The sequence below is a fragment of the Homalodisca vitripennis genome, chromosome 5 (assembly GCF_021130785.1).
Source record: "Homalodisca vitripennis isolate AUS2020 chromosome 5, UT_GWSS_2.1, whole genome shotgun sequence".
NCBI lineage: Eukaryota > Metazoa > Arthropoda > Insecta > Hemiptera > Cicadellidae > Homalodisca > Homalodisca vitripennis.
The window spans coordinates 54,560,209-54,586,172 of NC_060211.1; the positions used below are offsets into that span (position 1 = coordinate 54,560,209).

At 32.7% G+C, this 25,964-nt stretch overlaps 2 protein-coding genes across 2 annotated transcripts; one reads left to right on the top strand and one right to left on the bottom strand.

Annotated features, from left to right (window-relative positions):
* The first annotated feature begins 17 nt into the window (after positions 1 to 17).
* Positions 18 to 10,570, top strand: LOC124363474 (glycine-rich cell wall structural protein 2-like). Its single transcript, XM_046818722.1, has 2 exons — positions 18 to 89; positions 9,881 to 10,570. Exons 1-2 carry the CDS (start codon positions 18 to 20, stop codon positions 10,568 to 10,570), a joined length of 762 nt encoding a protein of 253 aa, XP_046674678.1.
* An 8,005-nt stretch (positions 10,571 to 18,575) lies between these two features.
* Positions 18,576 to 25,424, bottom strand: LOC124363834. Its single transcript, XM_046819099.1, has 2 exons — positions 25,365 to 25,424; positions 18,576 to 19,465 (listed from the first exon to the last, which is right to left on the bottom strand). The coding sequence occupies exons 1-2, from the start codon at positions 25,401 to 25,403 to the stop codon at positions 19,199 to 19,201; spliced, it is 306 nt and encodes a 101-aa protein (XP_046675055.1). The 5' UTR covers positions 25,404 to 25,424; the 3' UTR covers positions 18,576 to 19,198.
* Positions 25,425 to 25,964: the final 540 nt, after the last annotated feature.

Consider the following 25,964-nt stretch of genomic DNA (forward strand, 5'->3'; position numbering starts at 1 on the left):
TAACTCATGGAGACAGCATGTACAGGACAGCGCCATGTAATAGAGCTTCTGTCACTCTAGATGGAAAATACAAGTCACTGTCTGTGTCGGTGAGTACGTGTGTGTGTGTGTGGGTGGCCTACACACCTCATTTAACTCAATGGTTCCGTGTTTTTATCGCAGTGACATGTCACCGAGTGTGGGTGTGTGGGCGTAACCTAGTTGGCATTACATTACGAGTTTGTGGCTTAGCCGTGTATGTATCGCAAGACTTATATATGGAACTGTGACAAGCCCATCACTATGTGGTTGGTACTGAAGGAATGGCTGGGGTTCCATATTACAAAACTTATGGTTCGAGTTTTCAACTTCTACAATGTTATTTATACTATGCATTATATGTTATTTATATGAACGTATGTTTATTAATTTATTCACTGTAATTGTATTGGTAAATTTGTAATTACATTACTTGATTCAGTGCTATGCCGAATAAAAAATCAACATATTACGTACGTTAAATGAGTTAAATTAAAATTGAAACAAAATGACCCGATATAATTGAGTATCGAACTCTACAAATACAATCAAACAAATAACTTTACACGTGTTACTGTATTATCGTCAGGAGATAAATTGTCTTATGGTCGCATACAGTTTTTTTTTTAGTTTGTTATTCTGAAATCTTTACGTTGCATCGTGGTTACTCATAACCAATGTAAATGTGTTCGCTAGCGCTCAGCCAAATCCCATGGAGTGACATGCACCATCATCGAAATTGATATTGTTTGTATAGATATTCAAGTCTATACGTTCTCGAGTATCGTGCGGATAGAGAGAAAAACAGAAATGAATTGTCCAGAACCTCGAGTGAAAGCCTTCACTAACGCTCTGCCAAAAATAATGTTCATTGCATTTTATAACGATATGCGTCACAATCGTAAAATCATTATAGATGTTTTGATCGTCCAGTCTATTTACACCTAGTTAGACTAACACTTACAGGCTACATATATTTGTTCTAAATAAATCACACTGACTTTTTATCGATCATGTTAACAATAAACCAACTGGTTCATCGTGAATTTATTAACAGAGTAGAACGCCTTAGAAACCGACGAAATGTTATTTTAAATAATTTAGGGTAATTTTAGGATATAATACAACATAAACAATAATTCTTTTGTAACTGGCATGCAATGTTTCAAATTCATTTTATGATGAGGTGCACAAATATTCGAATTCCTTGGAAGTGCCATTAAACTTCAATAAACTAAGTAAAGCTTTCAACGTAAAATTCCGTTATATTCACCAAAATATTTAACTTTTATCTAAAGACAAATAGCGATCTAAAACAATGTCATTTATCATATATGTGTTCTAAATACTGATTACTAAGAATAAATTTTATGGCAATACCAGTGAAACTATAAACTGTCTTATTACTATAAATATAATATTCCAAGAGTAGAGAGCTAATTTGCATTGTATAAACACGCAACTGGTTTTTCTTGAAATCAATAAAGGATTTTCCCCTAAGAAAAACATCAATCGTCAGTCATACTAATTTTGGTAGAGGTAAAAATGAGGGGGTATCAAAAAGGGTTAAAATATGTCATGATTATTTATTAGATAATATTTTTTAGACTGACATATTTAAAACCACCCGTGAGCCAAATAAATAAATGTTAAGTTAACGTTAGTTAACTCTATACAGACAATGTATTTTGCGACTTTGAGTCACTTAATATAGTTGTCTGGTGGTTATATGACTATTATTTATGTGAAGATTGGATTTAAGTATATAAAGCTATAAAAATATACTGTACGAAAAGAAGTGTTACCTCTTCTTAAACGCTGCCATGTATACCTCCGCCAAAGCCAACGCGGTCGACCATCAATTTATTTCTTAGTAGAAATTTCTCTACAGAGTTCAAGGAAAACAAGGTTGGGTACTTTGAGGATGCAAATTATCTCTGGACTCAGCCTAGAACCACGAGCGTACATAAGGTGGGGGTGGGCTCAAGCACCTATCCAACAAAATTTCGAAAAACAAACATAAAATAACTAGTAGTTCTAAGACGAATTTATGAGTTTTTAATGCTCAACAATGTCCTGGGGCAATGTCCCGACCACACATTTTTGAAGGTATTTTATACCTCCTAAACCACCAAGTGTGTCAGCCTCCTCCTCCTCCTGAAATATAATTCTCTATTAACATCACTGTCTAGAACGATTTACAACTGGTCAGCCGGGTCTAGAATTCCTATAGTATACATATATGCAGATGTGTTTATATTTGACAGCTCTCTCAAGTATTTATGATCCCTCTGATCAGAATAAAGGTTTAAATCCGTATAGCGAAATATGTACTTGAGGAGTGTTCTTTGTTTGCCACTATGCAATTATGCAATTATGCATTAAATGCATCTATCTATGCAGACTACGCGGTGCACTGTCGGTAAGCGTTAGTGTCACCCCGTTCGGTATCTAGAATTTTATAATATTGGTAAATCAACCATCAGTGTTTCTTGGTTTGAAATTTCAGCAGTCATAATTATTTATCTATAGTAAAATTTTTAGAATTGGGGTCACATAGTGGAATGTAACCATGCATTAACCTTATTGTTACTGTTAGGTTAATCGAGTAATGATTGTCCTATTTATCTTATGGTAGGATTCGAAATACAAAAATTATTATTACTCTTAAATCAGGGACTTAGGAATACGTTGGCATTCTTCAAACTCTGAAACGTCATCCTTAAGATGGAATTTCCCATGCTACGTCATACATAGGGTTTCCCTGCCACGCAAACCTCAAGTGTGTAACCGCCAAGTAATTCACTTAAGTCTAAAATAGCAGTGTGGAGTGATATTGGAAATATGTCAGGCTTCTCCAATTCTACGTCAGGCTTGAGAATATCAATTTCATTAACAACTTCATTAATTAGATAGATTTGGCATATTTCGAGCATATTACGATCTTATATTAAATTTAACGATGTGTGCGTTTAAATTTAATGGTTAACCAAGTACTGCAACTAGTAAAAAGTTTTAGATTTAAGAACCAACAATTTTATTGTAATCCAAGTTAAAAGAAAAAGTATCAGAAAAATGAGAATAAAAATATTTAAAATCAAGTACAGATATAATTATACTGCTTTCCTACAAAAGGGATTTTTAGTTTCTCGTTCAATAATGATTTTCATATCCGTTCATTTTAGAGACAATTAAATACAAAAACAAATTGAATATAATCACTGCAGTCCTGTTAGGCATTACATATTAAACTTCCTTTTAAAATTTGTTTCATTTTGATAAGAAAATTTAATCACATATTTTTAATAAATTAGACTTTTTAATTTGTCATTATCATTGTTGCTTACATTTTATCGCTCCACGTGTCCATGGGCATTGTTAAACATATGGTAGTAGTATCTTTATTTTTAAGATATAAAAGAAACGTGAAATAAAAATAAAATGTATTTGTAAACACAAATGTAAAATGTATGTTTGTATTTAGAAACAAAAAGGCTATACTGTTAAAGTTTTCAGAATAAATGTTTTTATTTACAGCGTACTGAGAATCTAACGTGTGCACTTTGCCGAGATTTCATTATTTAAATACAATTAATAATAGTTTATTCCGGACTGTGGATACCCAGACCAAATTCCACATCCCGTGTTGGATTCATAATCTTATACAACTTCAAAAATGAAGTTTTCTGATAGTTTAATTCGTATTTACACGTACTTTTCACTTAAAATCGTAAGTACACTCCTTAAAAAACCGTTTAAGAAGTTTTAAGTCTCTCACAATTCCACAACTTATTTATTTTTCTATACAATGGTTTAAAGTAAATTTTTACTCGGAAATAATTGTTAAAACTTTGAATTTCTTATGGAGGAGCGAACTGAGTACTTTATACAGCGATAGTCAACTAACTAAACCGTGTGTTGTTCACCATTACAGTGTCATAGTCACGTGTGGACTGCGAGGGACCTCTTTATAGTGTCAAGTAGCGTGTGACGTTGGCACTCAAGGCGTTACAAACAATTTTTATGGTTATAAATGGAAACACTTTAAACAAAATCCTAAGATCCATTTTATAAATAACGTTAAATAAAGATATGAATACCGTCTTACAAATAGTAGGCTAACTTTTTCTTTTTTAGTTATAATTTACACTTATCGAATTGTTTACTAGATGAAGCTTACATAAAATAACCCTATGAAATGAATCTACCTAGGATTCGAACCTCTACAAGTAAATCATATTGAAATGAGAACTGGCCGAAGATAAGCCCTGCAATAGTGAAGCTGCCAGCTTGATGATACTTACATATCAGTAAGTATTATCTGCGATTATTTTATTGGGGGCGTAACATTATTAAGTATGTTTGGTATGGTCCGGGAACCGGAAAAGTATTCTTACTAATTTGACGATGGTAGTTTCAGGAGACAGGCTTCTGGTACAATTATAGAACGTATCCAAATCCTCTCTGTGACTTGAGCGCTTTTTATCAGGCCTCTTGACGGTTCTGTACGAGTACTTTATCGATTTTCCGATTTTGATTACGTTCGATAAGATTGTAGAACAACATTGAGGCCCACGTAGCAGAATAATTGGCTGAGCTTTAGCGAAGCCTATTACTTGAAAGGCTGGAAAAAATTCATTTCTGCCTGTCTATCTATCCGCATGATGACGAAAGCGAAATGACTTATTGACTTGAAAGTTTGGGTGAAAACAAACTGTGGTTATTTTATACGAGCAGCACTGAGATACTGATGGCGAGAGAAAAGAAGAGACCTGGATTCTGGCCTATCTGAAAATTGTAGGCGCTACTACTAGTATGTAGTGTGGTAGTGTGTGTGGTATGTGGTGTATGTAGTGTGTGTAGTATGTTGCCGCGCCTTGTTTCGTAATTCCATTATTGTTTCACTGTTTTGATTGATTTGCGGCGTAATTGTTATGTTTTATAAGATAATTTAAATGACGGTACTGTTTTGATCAATTAAAATTGAGCAAAATGTATGTTACCTTACTGACTAACACAATATTGAATATACAGTAAACAAAAAACCTCTAACGCAAAAAAATAGGAACATTTGTAATTGGATAAAAAAAGTTTGCTTCAACAGCTTTACAAATACCACGTCAAAAGAAAATTATTACATTTTGCTAAAGTTGTAAATTGTTGAATATGAAACCGAGAGAACACAGTTTAATCCTCCAATGGCAAGCATGTTCGGAAGATAACATAAAAAACTTACTGTTAGTAATGTTGAAATTAACAACCCATTATTTTACATTTAAAATTAAACAAGTGTGTTCACATTCATTTAGAAAACATTTTGTTTTCTGTGCTTGTATCAGTGTCCATCGGCAATGGTACTGCTAATTCTTCATCAGACTCAGGGTCACTAGGGTCATCCGAACTGTCAGAGCTGGAACTATCATCGTCATCTGCTAGGATAAACAATTCGCAGGGCTGGCTGTGGGGCGAAGCGCCTGAAATTACCGCGCGGCAACACACTAGTACACAGCTGTGCGCCGGCACGGGCCAGGTCTCTTCTTTTCTCTCGCCATTAGTAGATGATGATGTATGTAACTCCTTGGGATCTGGCGTAGCATTAACGAATATTTTTACATTGGTCTTATCGCTAAAATATGATAATAACGAGAAAGTAGACCGATATAAACAAACAACAAACAAAATAGATGTAAACAAACTAAGTACAATCATATGACATTTGAACATCTGATAGTTTAATTCATAGAGTAAAGCGAAAAAAGTAATACAGGGAAAAGTCCATGTTAAAAGTCGGCGACAAGATTTGATATTACCGCACTCTTGCGTACCTTCCCCCGCTCACCGAAACTTTTATCATTTGAACACTGCTAAAAACTTAAATTAATGAATAAAAATTTGAATGTATCCAGTGACAAGGTATTCCGAGAAAAATTTCAGCCTTTGTCTTGAAATTTTGGATGAAACTTTAGATGTGCTCTGTAGTGGTGCATGTATAACCATGGAATTGTGGCTGAGCGTAATTTTTGTATTAATTTCTTTTCAGTATAATTGTAAGTCTGTCTGTCTGCTCACAGGACATCTTGAAAATTAAATGAGAAATTTTGCATGCAACCTTAACGCAGCCTGTTACACTTCAAGTGGCACTCCTCCATTTATTCCGCACGGAAACGAATAAAAATACTGGCTTTTCATAAAAAACCAACTAAACTTCAGATGAGTAGTTAATCTAAATGCAACTTCTTAAAACATTCTCGTAACATGTATCTGACTTCTGATGAGCTGTTCCAAAGTACTTTAGAATTAATAAGCGAAAGATGAATATTGATACAAGATGAAATAGTGAATAGTACAAATTATAATATTCAAAATTGTTGACGGCTACCATTACATTAAGAGACAATACGAACCTGTTCTTTAACTGGGGATGGATTTCTTACTTTAATTTTACCTGCGCTTGGTGTTTTACGAGGTGGAAGTTGGCATTCGAATCTTTTAGCCTCTATCTCACATACCCAATTTTAGTTATTTGGGTAAAAGGGTCGAAATAGAAAGCGAAGAAAACGAAAATTATCAAGTGTAATATTAAAGAAGTCAAAGGGAACGCCTTTTTAATATTATTTCTCGACTGTATTCATCTGGCATTGTTTCAGTTTAATTGTAAGGAATGTAAAAGTCACTGGTACTTTGCAATTCTAAATGTAATCGGTCACCATTTAGGAAAGAGTATATGATTAAAGGATCATTTAATTATTGTTTTTGACCATAAATTTTGCCAACAATTTTAAAAACGTATCTCTAAGCTAAAGTGGAAAAAGTAAAATTGATACTATATAGATTAAAAATAAGAAGTAGTTATTATTTTTAGTATACAACTGTTAGTTAAGAGAACGATTTTAGGTATACTAAAAAATATTAATTTAAGGTAAATTTTTTACATATTATTTTATATTTTATTACATCTCGTAATAACAAATGTTACCCAAATTAACACATTTATACATTTGCCAGTGTCAAATAACATTTGCTTTCTTGTGCAGATTTGTCTCCATAACAGTATACTTAATTGTTACATTTTCAAAATTGTATAAACATTACAAAAAAAATTACTTTTACAAGTAATCGAACAATAAATAACGATAAATGGTATAAGTATAAATGAAACAATTTTGTAGAATGATCAACAATTGTAGTGCTATTAATATTGTAAACTTGTAAACATTTTGTGAGATTTCATAACAATATTAAAAAAAAATGCAACAGGTGCTATGTAACAAATCAAAGTGTATAGCCAACCCTTCATGGTTTGTAAAGCATTAAATATAAGAAATACATAAATTTAAAAATTGAAACCGATTTGTTTCAACCACGCGAACTGCTTTACCGACATACCACTTGGACTGATCTGCTGTCTGGCGGAGATATCTACTACTATTAAGCCTTATACGGTATATGAAGTACAATTTCATCCGACACATTTTTACTGTTATTTTGTAGTAGTAATTAGGATTTTGTTAATAAAATTATACATTGCTTTTTAAGTGTGCTGATTGATTAACCATCTAAATTTTATGATAAAACGTAGAGAATGTTCCATCAGTCGACAATCCCGAATTAGATAAATTATGTTGGTTTTAAGTATTTAAGTAACAATTTGAAATACTTTGTTTGAAGGTTATTTTTGACGATGGAAGGATTGTGAAGGAAACAGGATTTTTCCGGACATTTGCCATCGTTAAGTGAAACAAGAAAACAGTAACACTACGTTTCGAGATCTGCAATCTGATCTCTTCTTCAGGTAAAGAACTAACCTAATACATAATTACAAACTAGGTTAAAATAAACAAATCTTACTAAAGCGTTGTGGCACGCCTGAGTCAGGAATCACAACCTACATGTTGTATGTCAACTTCACTAACACTAAAGACATGCACTTAAAAAAAAAAAAAAGTTTTTTTTTATTAAGTGCATGTCTTTAGTGTTAGTGAAGTTGACATACAACATGTAGGTTGTGATTCCTGACTCAGGCGTGCCACAACGCTTTAGTAAGATTTGTTTATTTTAACCTAGTTTGTAATTATGTATTAGGTTAGTTCTTTACCTGAAGAAGAGATCAGATTGCAGATCTCGAAACGTAGTGTTACTGTTTTCTTGTTTCACTTAACGATGGCAAATGTCCGGAAAAATCCTGTTTCCTTCAATTTGAAATAGTTATACTATTATTTTAAAACTAAGATAAATGATTAATTTATCAAATTTACAAAAAAGGCTTCAAATTGAATGTTTACCAACACCCGTTTTTATTTCATTTTCAGATTCTTCAAAATAATACCAAAGATTCATCCAATGATAAATCCAATGTTATAGGAGAATAAAAAAATATACACTTTACGTCACAATTACAAAGTATTGCACAGTAAGACAAAATAATCTAGTCTAGTGACTCCTCTTAAGTAAAATGTAATATTTATTTGACCTCATAATTTTTAAACTTGGCACACATATTACTTAGTATTAAAGCTAATTAGCCTGATAAACCCCAGTCTTATCAAATCGGAGGTGAGCCTGATAAGAAGTCAAGTATAAAGTTAATTACTTTATTGTTTGTCACAGCCATGACGAATTTACAAACTGTTACATTCAAGAGTGTTCTTAAATTCCTCAAATGGTTTTGTAAACCTAAACATTTCTAGACACGTAATTTGTTGACACATACTTGAGTGGGGTTCAAAATAATTTAAATGCCTATTCTCAACCTTCTCTTTCAAACAAGCAAATTAAACTGATACGTCAATTAAAGAAGTAAAAAATGTCCCACATCAGGGAAGATAAATTATGGTAGATTCAAATATACTGATAAAGGAGTCAATGCGAAGCATACGAATGTTTTACTGAAGACATAAACAAATTTTGTTTAGAAGGTTTGTACTAGAGGGACATCTTTTCTGAATCTACTGAATTTTAATTTTCACTCCAGAGTTTCCGCAAATAGACAGACTGTTCTCCAGGATAGATGTAGGCTGCTACCCCATAGTGGATTACCTCAGTTGTTACTTACCTTAAAGCATAGAGCATAGAATAACAAATATAGTGTTCATGTTGAAAGTCAGTTAAAAATATTGTTTATCACACGTCCTCGTAGTATCGTCAGTAACTCAATGGAAACAGGATGGGCCAAGCTTTCACCATATGGTAAAACTTCAAATAAATATACGTTATATTATTCTTATTCTGAAACTTAAAAATTCTGATGACATTTCTGTTAAAGTGATCAATGGTAGAACTACTCTGGAGAAAAGATGAATCTAACATCTATAGAATGTTTTGGATGATCAGGCACCTGTATGTTCTATGGCCCCAAAATTATTATTATTAACTTTTAAGGACAAGCAATCTAATCTTAGTAAAAAATAAGCGATGCTTTGTGAACCAGTGGACCAATTAAATTTTAAAATATCTTACCCTCTGAACTATCAACATAAATGTGTTAGGGATTGTAAATTAAAAACGAAATGCCTGCATATAAATTATTTAAAATTTTATTATAAAAAGTATTTCTACACTATTTTCTTAACTGTATGATTACATTTCTACAATACACTATCATAGTTAAATTTTTGTGTGTTTAAGTCATGAACAATATATAGTTGGCTATATACAAGTGTCAACAATATTTGCACATTATTGACGAATTTACTTATATGCTAAACAATAGTACCTTATCGCACATGTCCCTTTGCCAGTGAGTGTGCAGGTGTGATGTTAAGTAACTAAGCTTTCGTTTAAAGTAGTTGCCTTCTAGACATTTCCTGATTGTAGTGGCGAAGATAAAGGGAATTAAGGTGTTGATTATTGAGTTGGATTTGAGGGTTACGGGTTGGGTGATGGTGAGGGCGATGGAGAAGGCGATGGTGATGGAGATGGTGAGGGCGATGGCGAGGGAGATGGGGAAGGTGAGGGCGATGGCGATGGGGACGGCGAGGGTGATGGGGAAGGTGGTGATGGCGAGGGTGAGGGTGATGGAGAAGGCGAAGGTGATGGTGATGGAGATGGTGAGGGCGATGGCGAGGGAGATGGGGAAGGTGAGGGCGATGGCGATGGGGACGGCGAGGGTGATGGGGAAGGTGGTGATGGCGAGGGTGAGGGTGATGGAGAAGGCGAAGGCGATGGAGAAGGTGAGGGCGATGGTGATGGGGACGGCGAGGGTGATGGGGAAGGTGGTGATGGCGAGGGTGAGGGTGATGGAGAAGGCGAAGGCGATGGAGAAGGCGAAGGCGAAGGCGATGGAGAAGGTGAAGGTGAAGGAGAAGGCGATGGCGATGGCGATGGCGAGATGGCGATGGCGATGGTGATGGAGATGGAGAAGGCGAAGGCGATGGAGAAGGTGAAGGCGATGGGGAAGGAGACGGTGATGGGGATGGTGAGGGTGATGGGGAAGGGGAGGGTGATGGGGACGGGGACGGGGAGGGTGATGGGGACGGGGAGGGTGATGGGGACGGGGAGGGTGATGGGGAAGGTGAAGGTGATGGAGAAGGCGAAGGTGATGGGGAGGGACTAGGCGAAGGTGAAGGAGAAGGACTGGGCGAAGGTGAAGGGGAAGGACTGGGCGAAGGCGAAGGAGCAGGAGCCGGTGAAGGAGATGGAGAAGGTGAGGGTGATGGAGATGGCGAAGGCGAAGGCGATGGAGAAGGCGAAGGGGAAGGCGATGGAGAAGGCGAAGGCGAAGGCGATGGAGAAGGACTGGGCGAAGGTACACATGCAGTTGGCATGGTTGACACACAAGCTTGCTGATTTGTGTCACAATATGGTGTTGAGGCTGAGCAGGTTATATTCTGAACTATTCGAGTGACCCAAAAGTTTCGACATGTTTGAAGTGTCCTGCAGTCGACGCATCTCCTTCGGAAGGTACATCTAGTTTGGGATGTTCCCTCTTGAATAGCCTAAAACAAATAATACGTTTCAATAATCGTGGGTTGCCAGGTAATAGAAGAATATCAATACGTAATAAAGTTTTTAGTTCAGTCGTCTATCTGTATATTTGCACATATGTCCGGTAACTGATGGACGAAAGGTTCTAAAGACTTGAAACGTAGTATATAGGTTCCTGGTAGAACTGATAGAATTACTAAATTTTATTATATGACGTTATTATATGACGAGACGTCATTACTAAACAATACGTTATTATGTGTCGAGCTTCAATATTTAAAACATTTAATAACGATAGATAGGTACGTGTTAAAACCATTCCTCAATTCTATTTCAGAAAGTATAACAACAACCTTATACCTAAAAACGTCGAAGTTGTATTTTGGAAATTGACATGCTGACATTAACATTAAAGATAAAAATGTTTGAAATCAGTTAAAATATAATCGTATTGTATGGCCGATTCTATACATAGATAACTCACAATACAACAGCAAAATTTCGATCCTTCAGGTATAATGTTGAAACACAAACACTTACGATTATTAAAGGAAGAAAGCAAACAATTATAAATAGCATAAAACAAAAGATGATAAAGGCATATTCAGTTTTATTTTATTAATTTATTTTTCAGAATTGAGCGAGAAACCCGATTAATAACTCTTAATCATTGTGAGGATGAAATTTGTGACATTTCATGAGAGAACATTTAATTATTCTGTTTACGTATCTTTATATAACGTATACAGTACAAGACATAACAATGCAACCTGGGTTGTAGCGCGGTGTTGCCAGATGAAACGAAAGTGATATGATAATCGATTGAATTCGACAAAAAAACAATCGTTACTACCCATTTATATTTCTCATTTTTCTTCCTGAATCCTTGACGATGTAAATTTACACGTGTACACAATATGAAATAGAACGTGACAAAAAGTAATAATAAAATAAAAATCATGCAAAATGATCAAACGTTGAATAACAAAACGAATGTAAACAACCGGAACAAAGCGTGACGTCACTCGTTGCGTCGCGTCGCATCATACTGCGGATCAGCTGATATGACAATGTGGCAACGCCGCGTGGTGAGAGGGAAGTGGGGGAAGGGTAACTGCCCGTAAGACCAGGCTTATGATGATGTGTCCCGTAGCATAGTCATTATTAATTCATTAATGTATACCTAACACGTTTTAGAGTTGTTATAGGAGTGTTTTGATAACGTTGTGTTTCTGAACTATTTTAAGTTCTAGAAGATTTATTTAGATTTTCAATGTGGCAATAATGCATTGGATTTTATTTTAAACAATTCTAGAATATTTTGTGCCCCACATAGGAATGAGTCTCGGGATATCGCCTGAACATCGTTCATCCCGGGAGCTGCATATTATATTCTGTAAAACACACCCCATTGTCCTAACAGCATGCCGAAACATGTGATTTCAGGGAGAAGTCAAGGATTTTTAAAACAGTGGACTGTATTGTGTGAAATAGTATCAACTGTCCGCTTTAATGGAGAATAAAGCATAAATTGAGTCTGTAAAAAAATACAAATATAACGGAACTTAAACTGTGAGCAAGTAATAACTATTATGAAAGTGTTCGAGGTCGACACAGAATCAAATCCAAAACTTTCTATGGTAATTAGTTGACGTGATCAAACGTACAACCAATTGAAGCTAATAACTTTATAGTGTGGTTATAAATTTGAAAATTACAATTTAGTGGAGAATACCAGTTTGTTTATGCTATGTTGATGTAAAATTGTATTTTTGTATTTTATGTATGAAGCCTTTTTTTGTCGAATAATTTTTGATGCAGTGTATTATCCCTAACTTTCCCTAATAGTCCCTGTAAAGTTTTTACAGTCGGAAACATCATGTAAATGGTTTATTTAGATAATACTACACTTTATACAAATCTTTCCATTGCTAACACCTTCATAATATGTTTGCATTATTATCTCTTATGACCCTCACTTACCAAAACCACATACTTTCCAAAAATTTAAATATATGTACTATTTAACAAAGTTTCTAAATTAGATGGTTGCCGTTATTCTTAATAAATTTAAACGCATTCATATAGAACCTCATGAAATAAAAGGAGATGAAATCGGTTTTGTTTTCATAATACTACAATGTTTAAATCTTGGTGCTCATCGAACGTGATAAAAAATAAAATTTTTATAAACCTATGAGCGATTAAATAAAAAAAAAACTGTATATGTATTAATTTTTTTACTTTTTGGTATTTTAGGATAGTGATGGTTCTAGTTTTTGAAACGGAGTAGTTGTATATCAGCCATGAGGCAAAGACCGCAAACGAAAAGGATTTTAGTACCGTATTTAAAATGTAATTAAAACTTTTCTTTCATTCTGTGTTTTATAACTGTAATTTTTTTTTAAACAGCGACCTTACAAAGCTAAAAGTGCACTACACAAAAATCCGATTAGAAAACGAATCAAAACTTTTACAATATGACCGTTTTATTGCTTTAATATTACACTCGACGGGATTAACAGCTTTACTCTTTTTTAAGAGTGTAATTAATTTGAAATATGCTAATTAAACATTTATTTTTACATTATCAAGGGTGAAATTAAACTGAAGTCTCTTATGGTTCACGAATAAATTAAACGTATCCGAAAAGAAAAGTGCAACTTATATGGATAAAGTGTAAAAATACTTTAAAATCGATCAAGAAGAGCACTTTAATTATCAACCAGGTGTTGTAATTTTCCATTCAGTCGCTAGAGATTACGACTGAATATTGTAAATACAAGTTAGATTAGATAAGGAACAGTGATAAACTCAAAGTTACTTCTCAGTCCAAGTTGTTTGTATATCTTTCTTGGTTCCTTGGTGTTTATGTGTGTGCATAACAAGGATAAGATTTACAAGATTTTTATTAGTGATCAACCTCAGCATAGAAAACTGCATATACATAGTTTTGAAACAGAGCACTCTGCGACCGGCCCGGACCATCTCAGCCCGGCCCGGCCTATTTGTAAAGTCGAAATACAGGGCAGACTGGGGTGTTCCTGGCCGATCGTAGTTGACGGTTGCCCATTTTTTCGTGTATTTCGAGTTCACAAAAAGGCCGGGCCGGGTTGAGGTGGTGTGATCACAATGGGCGCCGTGCTTTAGCCATCGAAGTCGATCGTAAGGCACATTAAAAATATTGTAATGTGGATTTACACTAAAAGCTCAGGAGCCAAGAGCTAACTATATAAGCTTACAATCTTGTTTTTCTTGAAATCGATAGAGGAATTTCTTATGATAAAGAACACGATTGTCATCCACGCTAGTTTTGGTGGTCGAAATGGGAAGGTATCATAAGGGTTAAGAATATATAATAATATTATTTTTTAATATATATATATATATATATATATATATATATATATATATATTGTCTAGCTTTATACTATTACAAATAATAGTTTATAATTGTCAGATAATAGATGAAAATCGGTATTTTAAGGGCCTTGATGCTGTTTTAACATTTAACAAGCTATAAAAAAATGCATTCTTGAGAAAAAAAAACTCTGTTTATATTTTAACCTTTTTGATACCCTTCTATTTCAACAACGACCAAAATAAGCACGGTTTATAATTTCTTTCATTTGAGTATTTTGAAAAAATACTCCATCTATTGTAAGAAAATCATGTGGTGTGTTTTGGCAATGCACATTTTTTCTTGGCTCCTAGACCACAGAGTGTTTCTGGTATCAAATGAAATTTTAAAAATTCGTTGCTCCTATTTAGAGAATAAAAAAATTTGAGTTTAAAAATTTCACTTAGGTTTACGATTGTTCATGCAACTACAACTATTTTACTCTCACAGTCTTTGAACTTTAGTATGTCTTCTAATACTTTGGAGAATTTTCTTTACCTTTTTTCCATGTTGACTGCAAGTACTTACATCGTAACTGTATTTAAAGATGTTGCAAATTGGTATGTTCAACATTTTTGGTCGCTATTAGATTTTGCAACCAAATTACCAATAATTAGAAATATTTATTTATTGGGGTTTTCCTGAAAATGCTATGATATCCTTACAAGTTAGATGTTTCTATATTTAAAATAAATGTTACAGTTATTATTTATGTCATTGCTATGGCTTTATATTGTTGCAAATTTATGCAAAAATAAAAATTTCTTTTTGCATATATTTAAATAGATGTTTTAAGAAAAGGAATGCAAGCCATCGTTGTATCTAGATACAAAATGTTTAATTGTTAGAACTTTGTGAGGAAATACGTAACTTTAGAAAGACGAAATTAGCAAATACTATATTTAAATATGTTTTAAGAGATATACCTGATTAACAAGTTAAATAACATAGAATTATTAAGCTTTTGACACCTAATCTCATAGATAGAGGAACTTGTAAATCTGAATTCCAGTAACCATTGCATGTAAACATGGACATAGCGGTTCCAAAAAAAATAAAAACTTTGGACTACTTTGTACTCTAAGTATAAGTGAAAAACCTGTAACTAACCGAAGTAAATCGTTTACTTACATATAATGCAATAAGTATCAGTGCAAAATGTATCTTCATTCTTGTTAACAGACTTGAACTACTGATTCTCAAAGGCAATTCAGTTTTATATGCTTTGAGTGAATAGTTTCTCCTTGTACATTTCCTTGAAGGAATTATTGATGATTAATACTTATCATTATATCAAGTCAATATTTATTGTAAGGGATTTGAAGATAATAATTTCCCGCTTAAATGTCTCACCAATAAAACGTTGAAGGTTGATTAGATTTGTTAAGTCCACTTGAGAGATTTAAACAATTATAGCCTGTAGTATAATACAGTAGGCTTAAGATAGCCAAGATTATTTTTTATTTTAAGGTTATTTCATCGATTAAGCCATGTTTACTCTTTCCTGGTCGCTTCTTCTAGTACGTAGTTTCTGTTAAGGATTTTTGCATACCTCTCTTTCACTTGAAGGTAAATCAAATTTTTCTCTTGGTGGAATCTCTTGACAATATTTTCATAATTAGGACTATTTTATTAACCAAATTTAAACACACGAATATAACACCAATGAGCACAATATACGGTTAGTAGCCTCATACTGAAATTTGGTCCAGAAAAGGGTTAAAATCGGAAGCTTTTGTGAAATCTGGTTATAGGTAGCTGCAGAACCTAAAGAGGAAAATGCACTACAATCACCCTTGGGCCACAAAGAAAAAAAACTACATTTCGGCCATTAATTTATTTTAATCAATGTTACATTTCATAGATTTTGCATTGGATGCAAATAAGGATATATAGTTAAATATAAACACGCTAACTATATAAACTTGGCAGCGACAATATTTTAAGTATGTTGTACAACATTTTTGTTTATGTAAAACTGAATGGCTTCAATACTTTATTCGTCCTGTACTATTTCAATGTTTTGTTTTTAAAATTATTTCCCAAACGGTCACTGCACATTGCGGAACTTCCAAGACTGCTTTCAAAGTTTCTTACTGTAATTGCAGCGGAGGTTGCATGAAGGTTTCTACCGCGGGGAGTAATATAGTTAATGTTGCAACGCATATCTCATAAGAAGTATAAATCACATTTAACGCTTTTACAAATTGTATTTGTACTGTGTACATTTCAGATTCGAATAATCCATCTTTAGGTACACCTGTAGGCTAATGCAAATACAATAAAGTAAAAGAATTATGACAAAGCTGTGTTAACAATAGAATAATTATTTTATAGACTTGAGTATAGATTAAATGCAAAATTTATTCAAACTACATGTTAATTTGGTCCAATTATTTGTTTACTTTATTTTATTTCCATTGACCTACAGTTATGCCTGGAGATGGATTCTTAGAATCTGAAATGTACCTAGTAAAAATAAAACTAAAAAGGTGATTTCTTCTTCTTACTTATATTAAACCCTTTTTGAGGATACATTACTAATGTACATCTCATATAGGTAACACTCATACTATCTACTCTCCATCCCCCTTCGTTGTTGCTTTAGTGTTTCCATGGTTTGCTTAAACTTGGTGGTCAATCTCAAGACAAATAAGTTGATGCAGTAACAAATCTGAAGTTTCATAAAGTTTTGTACACATATTATTTCTATAAAACCATTACAGCCAACCTGGTTTGGTCATTCACAAAATAGACTTAATTATCTGTAATAAGTCACAACTATTATAAGGCTTATTAGCACTACTTGGCCTATGATAGTACAATTAATCCTTTTCTGCTTCAATCCAGATTTAATTTTTTTTGTTATAGGGCACCAATGGCACAAACCTGAAATTTCCCTTTCTGATGTTCAGGGTAATGCTATTGGTCAGATCATTGTATCAGATAATTCTGTACAGAGACAATAACAAATTTAGTTTAAACACACGTTAATTTAGTTAAATTATTTTTTACTTTAATTTATTTACATTAACCTACAGTTGTAAATTGAAGATGGATTCTTCGAATCTGAAATGTATCTAGTAAGAATAAACCTATAAGAGTGTTAAAAGATGATTTCTTCTTCTTACTTATATTAAACCCCTTTTGAGGCTACATTACTAAATATATATATCTCGTCTTCTACTCTCCATCCCCTTTCGTTGTTGTTTTAGTGTTACCATGGTTTGTTAACACTTGGTGGTAAATTCCAAGACTAATAAGTTGCTGCAGCAATACAACTGAAGTTTCATAAAGTTTAATGTTTCCATATATTATTTACACTCCAGCCAACTTGGTTTTTATCATTCACAAATAGGCTCGATAATCTATAATAAGTCACAATTATTATATGGTATATCAGCACGACTTGGTTGACAATAGTATGATCAAACCCTTTTTGCTTTATTCTAGTTTTCAGTTTTTTTTTTTTATCGTAGGGAAATAATAGCACAAACCCGATATTTCCTTTTCTAAAGTACAGGTTATTAGTCAGATCATTGTATCAGATCATTCTGTTCAAAGATAATGTTCAGTGGCATGTAGAGAATTGTCTACTGCAGTACGTAAGATCACTCATTGTATCCCTCCCATTACGTAAGATGTGACTTGGCTGTCCTCAGTTCGGGTATTGTAATCAGCGTTGTCAAATAAGAGCTTCGTAAATCCAGTGCTCTCAACCTCTGAGTAAGCATGTAATATTAACGTGGATCCGTATTGTACAGTATAAGAATCAGACTCTCCCATACGATGCTCCAGTGGTCTATCTAGTAAGTTAAGTTTTTTGATCTGAAGTTGTAGTGTCCAATAGGTCGATGAAACAAAACAAAACAATTGGTATTGCTCATTTTGGAGGTAATTTTTTAAGCCCTTAGGATTGGAATTAATTTATATTGCATGAATTAATGTATATTTCATACATACGTGCAATATGCATATGTATAAAATAAATATGCATATATTAACGCGCTGTAAAATTAATTACTATTCCTTCAGTTGAGTGTTTCATTATTAAAAATTACATTTATTTTCCAACCTGAAAAGTGCATATTCCAAATTCCACCTTATAAGGATCCTCATTTTTCGATCGCTCCTCATTTAAATATAAAGTAAGTACTGACAGTAATTTACTGAAATAAACAATTAGAGGTTTACACCTTTAAACTAAAAATAAATTAAACCAGTTTTTAAACATATTGTTTATTTGACATCGATTTATCTTTGGTACAAGACTCACAAAAGTACTACAGTATTAGTTTAACTAATAACGTTCAATTACGTTTTTTACAGTGTAAAAAAGGTTTATATCTATTTTCTAAGACATGCTAATATCTTCTAACTAAAGTGTCAGGGAATCTTCTTTAGCCGATGTTTTGCCATATGATGGTGGTTGGTTTTGCAAAGCCAATGTTGTATGTGGTATTGAAGAATGGCTAGATGATGTTGGTGGAAATTGTTCAGTTTGACAGGGTACAGGTAGTGAAGTCGGCGAAGAAGGAGGTTTTGGTGCTGGATCCGACGAAGGTTGTTGTGGTGAAGGTGATGGAGGCTGTTACGGAGGCGGTCATGGAAATTGCTGTGCCGGATGTGATGGAGACTGTTTTGTCGGTGTTGAGATGTTGGAGCTGATGGAGGTTTTTGTGGCACAGATGAATGAGGTTGTGGAGCCGGAGGTGGAGATTGTTTTGTTCAAGGTTATGGAGTTCTTGGCGTTGGAGGCGCTGGTGATTTCGGCTCCATTGGTGGATTATTTTAAGGAAATGATTTCTTTCGTTCTACAAGTGATTAGTCTGTAGTTTGTACTCTTAAAGATGGCTGTCATTGGACGACCTGGCCTGTCTCTTCGGATTCCACTGCCGGTGCTGGTGCCGCTGCTGTTGTTGTTTTTGCTGTTGTTGTCGTACATGACATTGTGGGAGTTCTTACACATGTAAGTCCTGATGGATCGCAATATGGAGCAGAATAAGAGCATGTCACATTTTGTATGATGTGAGTATTCATGAAGTTTCTACAGGTCTGTAGAGTACTGCAGTTGATACACTTCTTGTGAAATGCGCATCTTTGACAGACTCCTTCGTGAATCACCTTAAAAAATAGTATAACATTAGAAAAGTGTTTGATCCAATACTTAAAAGATAAATAAAAGTTTTATATTATTTTTAATAGCAACACTATGCGTGTCACCTTCTTTCCTTTCAAATTACATTTTTTACGCCAAAATCGATACTATAGTGTGTGTATTTTTGTATTCTTAAGAGTGAGCGTGTGTCTGGAACTTCGGTGATTTTCTGGTGATAAGTAGACTGTGCGCAAGTAGGATGGTTAAATCACAAGTTAACAGTTATTTGGTACAAATGTTTAGGAACAAATTTAGTATAAAAACGTTGAACTGTAATGTATAAAGTAAATTTACTCTAGTTTTTTTAATCTAAATTTAATCTAATGTAAACCATTCGCAGCGCTATTCCGGTACAAATATTACAATTAAGACAGTTTCGCTATTCTATGATCACTTCCTGTGTACTCAGTTTTCAATTAATCATAATATGAAACAATTGTAATCGAATTTCCTAATGAAAATTAAGTCAGTTCAGTGGTCTCACGTAATCCTTATATTGAATGCGAGATGAAAAGAGAACCGATATTAGTCCTTTGATAATGGTTTGAGAGTATTGAAGCTTTGATGTATTTATATACCAACAGAAGTGTAAAACACATAGAAATATATAGCGTGTATGCGTTTGGAAGTTATATAAGATATTTCATTAAATCAAACAGATTTTTTTCAAAGTTTGACAAATATTTATCTTCTGAACTTTGATGAAGGGACGTTTTGGTGGGTATCATATAACTTATGATGTGTGTGTGTGTGTGTGTGTGTGTGTGTGTGTGTGCGTGTAAGTAAAGGTCTTAATGAAAATATGTTTAATTATGAAAGACATATATTTATGCAGACAGAATACAAAAACTAATTCAAAATAACCCATACCAAAATACAACTATAATTATAAATGTGTTTTCTATACCCTAGGAGAGATAGGGGACCGAAAAGGGTTCTGATATACCCTGTATATATAATGAATAAATGAATAAATGATTTATTTCCATCAATAAAATAATTTTTAAAGTAACACTTTTATAACCCAGGAAATAATGCTGGTCAGTATCAAGTAAGCGACCAGCATGAAAAAAATATACATCTATTTAAAAAGAAATTAACAAATTTGAGTCCCAGTTCTACTTTAAAAACTAAGAACTAAGAGCTCTCCGCAGCGTCCAAATAACACCATGCATCTAATATAACTAAAAAAAGAAAACAAACTAAATAAAAAATAAAAATACAAAGCATTTCTTCTTAAACTAAATAGGTCTTTTCCAAAGTATTATCTTCTTATACAAAATAATATATATGTGTATATTTGTAATGTTTTTTACATAGACTTTGTAGTTGGTTATAATTAAAAAAAAAGAGAGAATAAATAAATAATAAAATGATAACTATGAGAATACTATTATTATTGTTGGGTTTTTTTTTTTTTTTTTTTTTTTTTTTATTATATATATACATACATATTATAAGTACAAAACTAGACTAAAAAGGAGTTTAAGAACTCAATGCACTTATTTTGAAAAAAGCCATTCTTTTAATTTTTTTTTAAAAATAATTTAACATTGCTAATTTGTTTTATTTTAAGCGGCAATTGGTTGAAATACTTGGGTCCATTATAAAGAAATGATTGTCTGAGCACAGTTTTGTTGACCTTTGGAATTCTATAAGTTATTTTTTGAGTGTTTCTTGTAGAGTAAATAAAGGTTGTTTGTCCCCTGATTTCCGCTTCTAATGTAAAATAATCTTAGGACTTATGGAATACAAAAAGATTGTTGAACAGGTAGAATATTTAATGTAACGAATAACGGAAATGAACTTTCTTGTTTTTGTTTGTTTAAGATTATTCGCAAATAATGGTTTTGTGTTATTCTCAGTCTATTTAACAGGTATTTTGAAGCATTTTCCCCAGCAAATTATTCCGTATTGGATACGTGACTGAATTAACCCAAAATAAAGTGATCGTAAAAGAGATTCATTACAAAAATTCCTTAAAAAATAAAATTTTCGAATACTGATGGAAATAGATTTATGTAATGCAATAATATGATGTTGCCAAGTTATTTTTTCATCTAAAGTTATTCCCAACATATTTGACAAATTTGACTTTTTCTATAGATTGACAGTTACAATCGATTAATCGATTTGTACATGTGTAATCGTGATATAAAATATTTTTTTTCAAAGTCAAAGCCTCTTAAATCGAAATTTACATACTTTGTTTTGCTGACATTTAAATTCCATTTTATTTAATGTACAAACCAATTTCTCAAAGTTTTCAGTCTGTGTTTAACTGTAACTGTTTTCCCAAATTACATTAATGTTGCTATGCGAATAGAATAGCGCAATGTCATCCGCAAAAGCGTTTACTTGTCCAAGAAAAATTTTGAGAGATGAGATCATTTATAAAGATCAGGAACAGATTTGCTGAAAGTACAGCTCCTTGAGGCACACCTACAGTGACCGGTAGTGGCGGGCTAAGGCTGTTGCCGACCTTCACCCTCTGAGTGCGGCCTGTAAGGTAACTTCGAAACCAGTCCAAAGCCACACCTCTTACACCCATCGCTCTCTCATCATTTCTAATAATGTGTCATGGCTTACTAAATCAAATGCTTTTTTGAAATCAATAAAAACACCTGTTATTTTATTATTTTGATCTAATACTACTATAAATGCTATCAGTTACTTTTATTAGTGCGTCCTCCGTGGATTTTTCCTTTTATGAAACCAAATTGGTTGTTACTTAATAATGAATTTTTTGCTTATGTAATTAATTAATCTGATTCTCATGGCTTTTTCAATTATTTTAGAAAATACTGATAACAGGCTTATGGGTCTTAGATTATTTACATTGTGAACATTTTCCTTTTTTAATAATGGCACAACTATACTAAGCTTTAATTTGTTTGGAAATACTCCTGTGGTAAAGCTCAAGTTGATAATATAGGAGAGTAATGGAGCAATTTCATCTGCAATACGTTTTGACTAAAACTATATTGAAGCTATCATATCCCGAGGATTTTTTATTCTTTAAACTGCTAATTATATTTCTTACTTCATTTGTTGTTACTGGGCTTAAAAATAAAGAGTTCAAACTGGATTGGGGATACTTATATTGTGTACGTGGAACGATATTGTTTGTGCCTATTTGTGATTGTATGTTTACAAAATGTTTATTAGCCTCTTCAGCAATCATTTCCGGATTTACAAGAAATGTACCGTCTTCAAGTATTAGCTTGTCCACGGTTTTTACCACCCGGCCTCCAGTTAAGTTGTTTATTATTTTCCATTGTTGTTGAAGCGTCTCCATTACAATTGGAGAGTTTATTAGAATAATATTCATTTTTTGTTAAATCAATTTTGTTTTTTAAATGTTTACAAAATGTACTATAGTAAGTATAAAAAATGTGGTATCGTATGGCCTTTTTTTTGATATTTTATACAACTTTCTTCTTTTTTCTATGTTTTTTTAACAAATTGTTAGTTTATCCAAGGACTTCTAGTTCTAGCTTTATCTATCTTGTTTTCACATTTACTTTGAGACTTTGTATTATTGTTAACAATATTGCTTAGTGTTTCGTGAAACTTATCGTAACATTCATTAACATTATTCATTGTGTAAAACTCATCCCAATTAACATTTTTTAACTGAAGGCTAATACTATCATAGTCAACTACTGTTTTTGTTTGCAAGCTGAGATTTTTATTTGTTTTTTCAATAAGCTAACTTCTTTTTTGTTCCATGATTAGTCCTATAATGTAGTGATCTGTGATATTTATATCAAAAGTTGCATATTTAAATGTGTTTATATTTCTGTGTTTTATAAAAATGTGGTCAATACAAGACTGTGTTGTTTGCGTAATTCTAGTCGGAGTGTTAATTATAGATGCAAAAACCGTTATTATTCATTATACTTAAATAGTGTTGTGTGTGTGTGGATGATAGGTCTAACAAGTTAATGTTAATATCTCCAATAATAATAGCGTTTTTGTTTATATTTGACAATATGACTTCTAGTTCCGTGTTAAAAGTATTTTCTGAGAATTCATGTAACCTATACATACATAATAAAATTGAAGTATATTTTGTTAAGTTTTATTTCAAGTAAAAGTACGTCAGCCGTTTGCATATTTACGTTGTAAATTTGTGTAACATTAATATTATTTTTTACAAAACAGACAACGCCTCCAGCCCTGTAAATTGTCATTTGCAGTGATAAAACATGTCGTAGCCCTCAATTGTGTATAAACTAGTTTCATTACTAACTGATCCATACTTCACTTAATACTATAAAATCAATTTTATTTTCTTAATTGGCATAATTCTAATAAGAAGTTGTTAAAATTTTTTCTCATGCTTCTAATGTTGGCATATATGAAAAAAATAAGTTATCTTCATTACTGTGAGACGAAAAGAAATCGCATCATTTTAGAGAATTAAAAAATTTGTGTGTTTTTCAGTACTCATAAGGGGAGCCAAAAAATATAGGATAAAACTAAAACTTTTTCCAGTAAATTTTATATGGTACTATATAAATTAGTTATAAATATAATATTAGTTATCCCAATAATATTATTAATGCAAAGTGCCTTTGTTTGTTTTGTTTTGACGTAAAAAACAACTGATTGTTCTGAAATTTGACAAGGACATTCCTGAGGTCCTTAGAATGAACATAGGCCTACTGTTATTTCGTAAATCCTTCCGGGCTACGCCCCGCTGGTCTTCAAGGTAACCAAAATATCCCATCTTTGCTCTCGAAAAGACGTGTAATGTAAATTCAAAGAGCAAATATTCTACTGTCATGCGTAAACAATTTCTCATGACAGCACGACCATATATTCAATGATTTTAATCAATATTTTCAATTTGGTTACATTCATAGAGTGAAAGAATAAGAAAAGTAACAACACTTCTTATTTCAACATCTTGGTAACAAAGCAAACAAATTTAATTATTCTTGGTCACAAAGTAATACACGTGACACAAAATGTAACTTTTTTTACAGAAAATCGTCGAGGTGACATTGTATCCATTTCTCACTAATGAGGTATACGATATGGTTAGGTATATAAATACTGATATAATTCCTAAACTGGACCAAAGAAATAGTATGATATAGTGAACATGGATTAGGGAAGAAATTTATTCTATTGGGTATCATCTTTACATATAGATGGCAACTGTTATAATGTAATTATTGAATTGTGTTACTATTATTGATGCTGATTTTAGTTTTTTAATGTTAAATAACAATATCTAAAACTTTACTGTTTTGAAACAACCTCATTACAAAATTATATATGTCTATTTATTTTGTTTCATGGAGCAAAATAGCAAACTTTAATTTTGCGTTGTAAACATAATTAATTTAAACTAGAAGTGCGAAAGTTGAAATAAGAATTACTCATACTTTTGCTTAATCTCTGGTCCTCTTAATCACGAACACTGTAAAATGGGTACGATAAATAACTAATTCCACCTTAAAAATATCATAGGATCTTCCCCCATACAGATATATTCTTTAATAGGATTACTTAACACCCTGAAAGATCTCTAACAAGTGAATAAATCACTGTCTAAAACTGACGTTTACTGTTAATACAAATGTAATTGAAAATACGATAGGAGTGATTAAAAGTTATTTATATAAATAGTCAGCGTATAAAAGTTATAAAGTATAAAAAATGAATGGTAATTAAATTATTATTTATGTCTTTAATCAGCATAGAATATACATACTTAATTGTTTGTATATGTTAGCGCACTAGTAAAATAGGTTCACGATTAGAATCGTGGTGAAATTTGCGTATTTAGTAAATATGTACATTTAAAGTATTTTACAAAGCGGAGTTTTCCGACAAGACAAAATTACTTACAAGAGATAAAAGTAGAACTGATGCAAGTAATAATTTCATTGTATACGGAATTGCTGCTGTCTGGCGGGATTACTGTTTAATAAACGTTTTACTGGCTTTATATACCAGTAACATAAGTAACGGGTTTTCCAAAACTCAAGGTTTAATCTTTATCTTAGTTTTAAAACAAAATCAACCGATAGTACAGCACGTTAATCTTGTGTTCGGGTTCACTAGGTATTAAACAGGAATTAGAACACACGAGAGTACTGCAGTAAGCTGTTTACTCGCGAGGAGAAAACAAAGGATAACATCTTATTAATGCTCTTGATATTTCTAGAGCAACTTATAAGTAAGAAACTTTAAACCAGTGTGCCATTAGTGACACATATACTTTACATACCAATCACTTTTAAAGAAATATTTTAATGGTTTTCTTTTGTACATTTAGTGTAGAAACTCGCAGAAACCCAGTAATTAAGGTTAATGTAAGTAAATGCAACATTTTCTTTGAATCAGTACTAAACTTGAAAGCTGTTTAGGTTCCTGGAAATATTTATAAATGTAATTAACTTGTATAACTCATCGTTCTATCTACGTATTAGATCCAAATAAACACAT

What these genes read in the sequence shown, in the direction of transcription:
- LOC124363474 (XM_046818722.1), top strand. Translation starts at nt 18, where the DNA reads ATGTACAGGACAGCGCCATGTAATAGAGCTTCTGTCACTCTAGATGGA. An exon ending in ACAAGTCACTGTCTGTGTCG is followed by an intron (nt 90 to 9,880) that starts GTGAGTACGTGT and finishes GTTGGATTTGAG; the next exon opens with GGTTACGGGTTGGGTGATGG.
- LOC124363834 (XM_046819099.1), bottom strand. Translation starts at nt 25,403, where the DNA reads ATGAAATTATTACTTGCATCAGTTCTACTTTTATCTCTT. An exon ending in CAGTTCTACTTTTATCTCTT is followed by an intron (nt 19,466 to 25,364) that starts GTAAGTAATTTT and finishes CTATTTTTTAAG; the next exon opens with GTGATTCACGAAGGAGTCTG.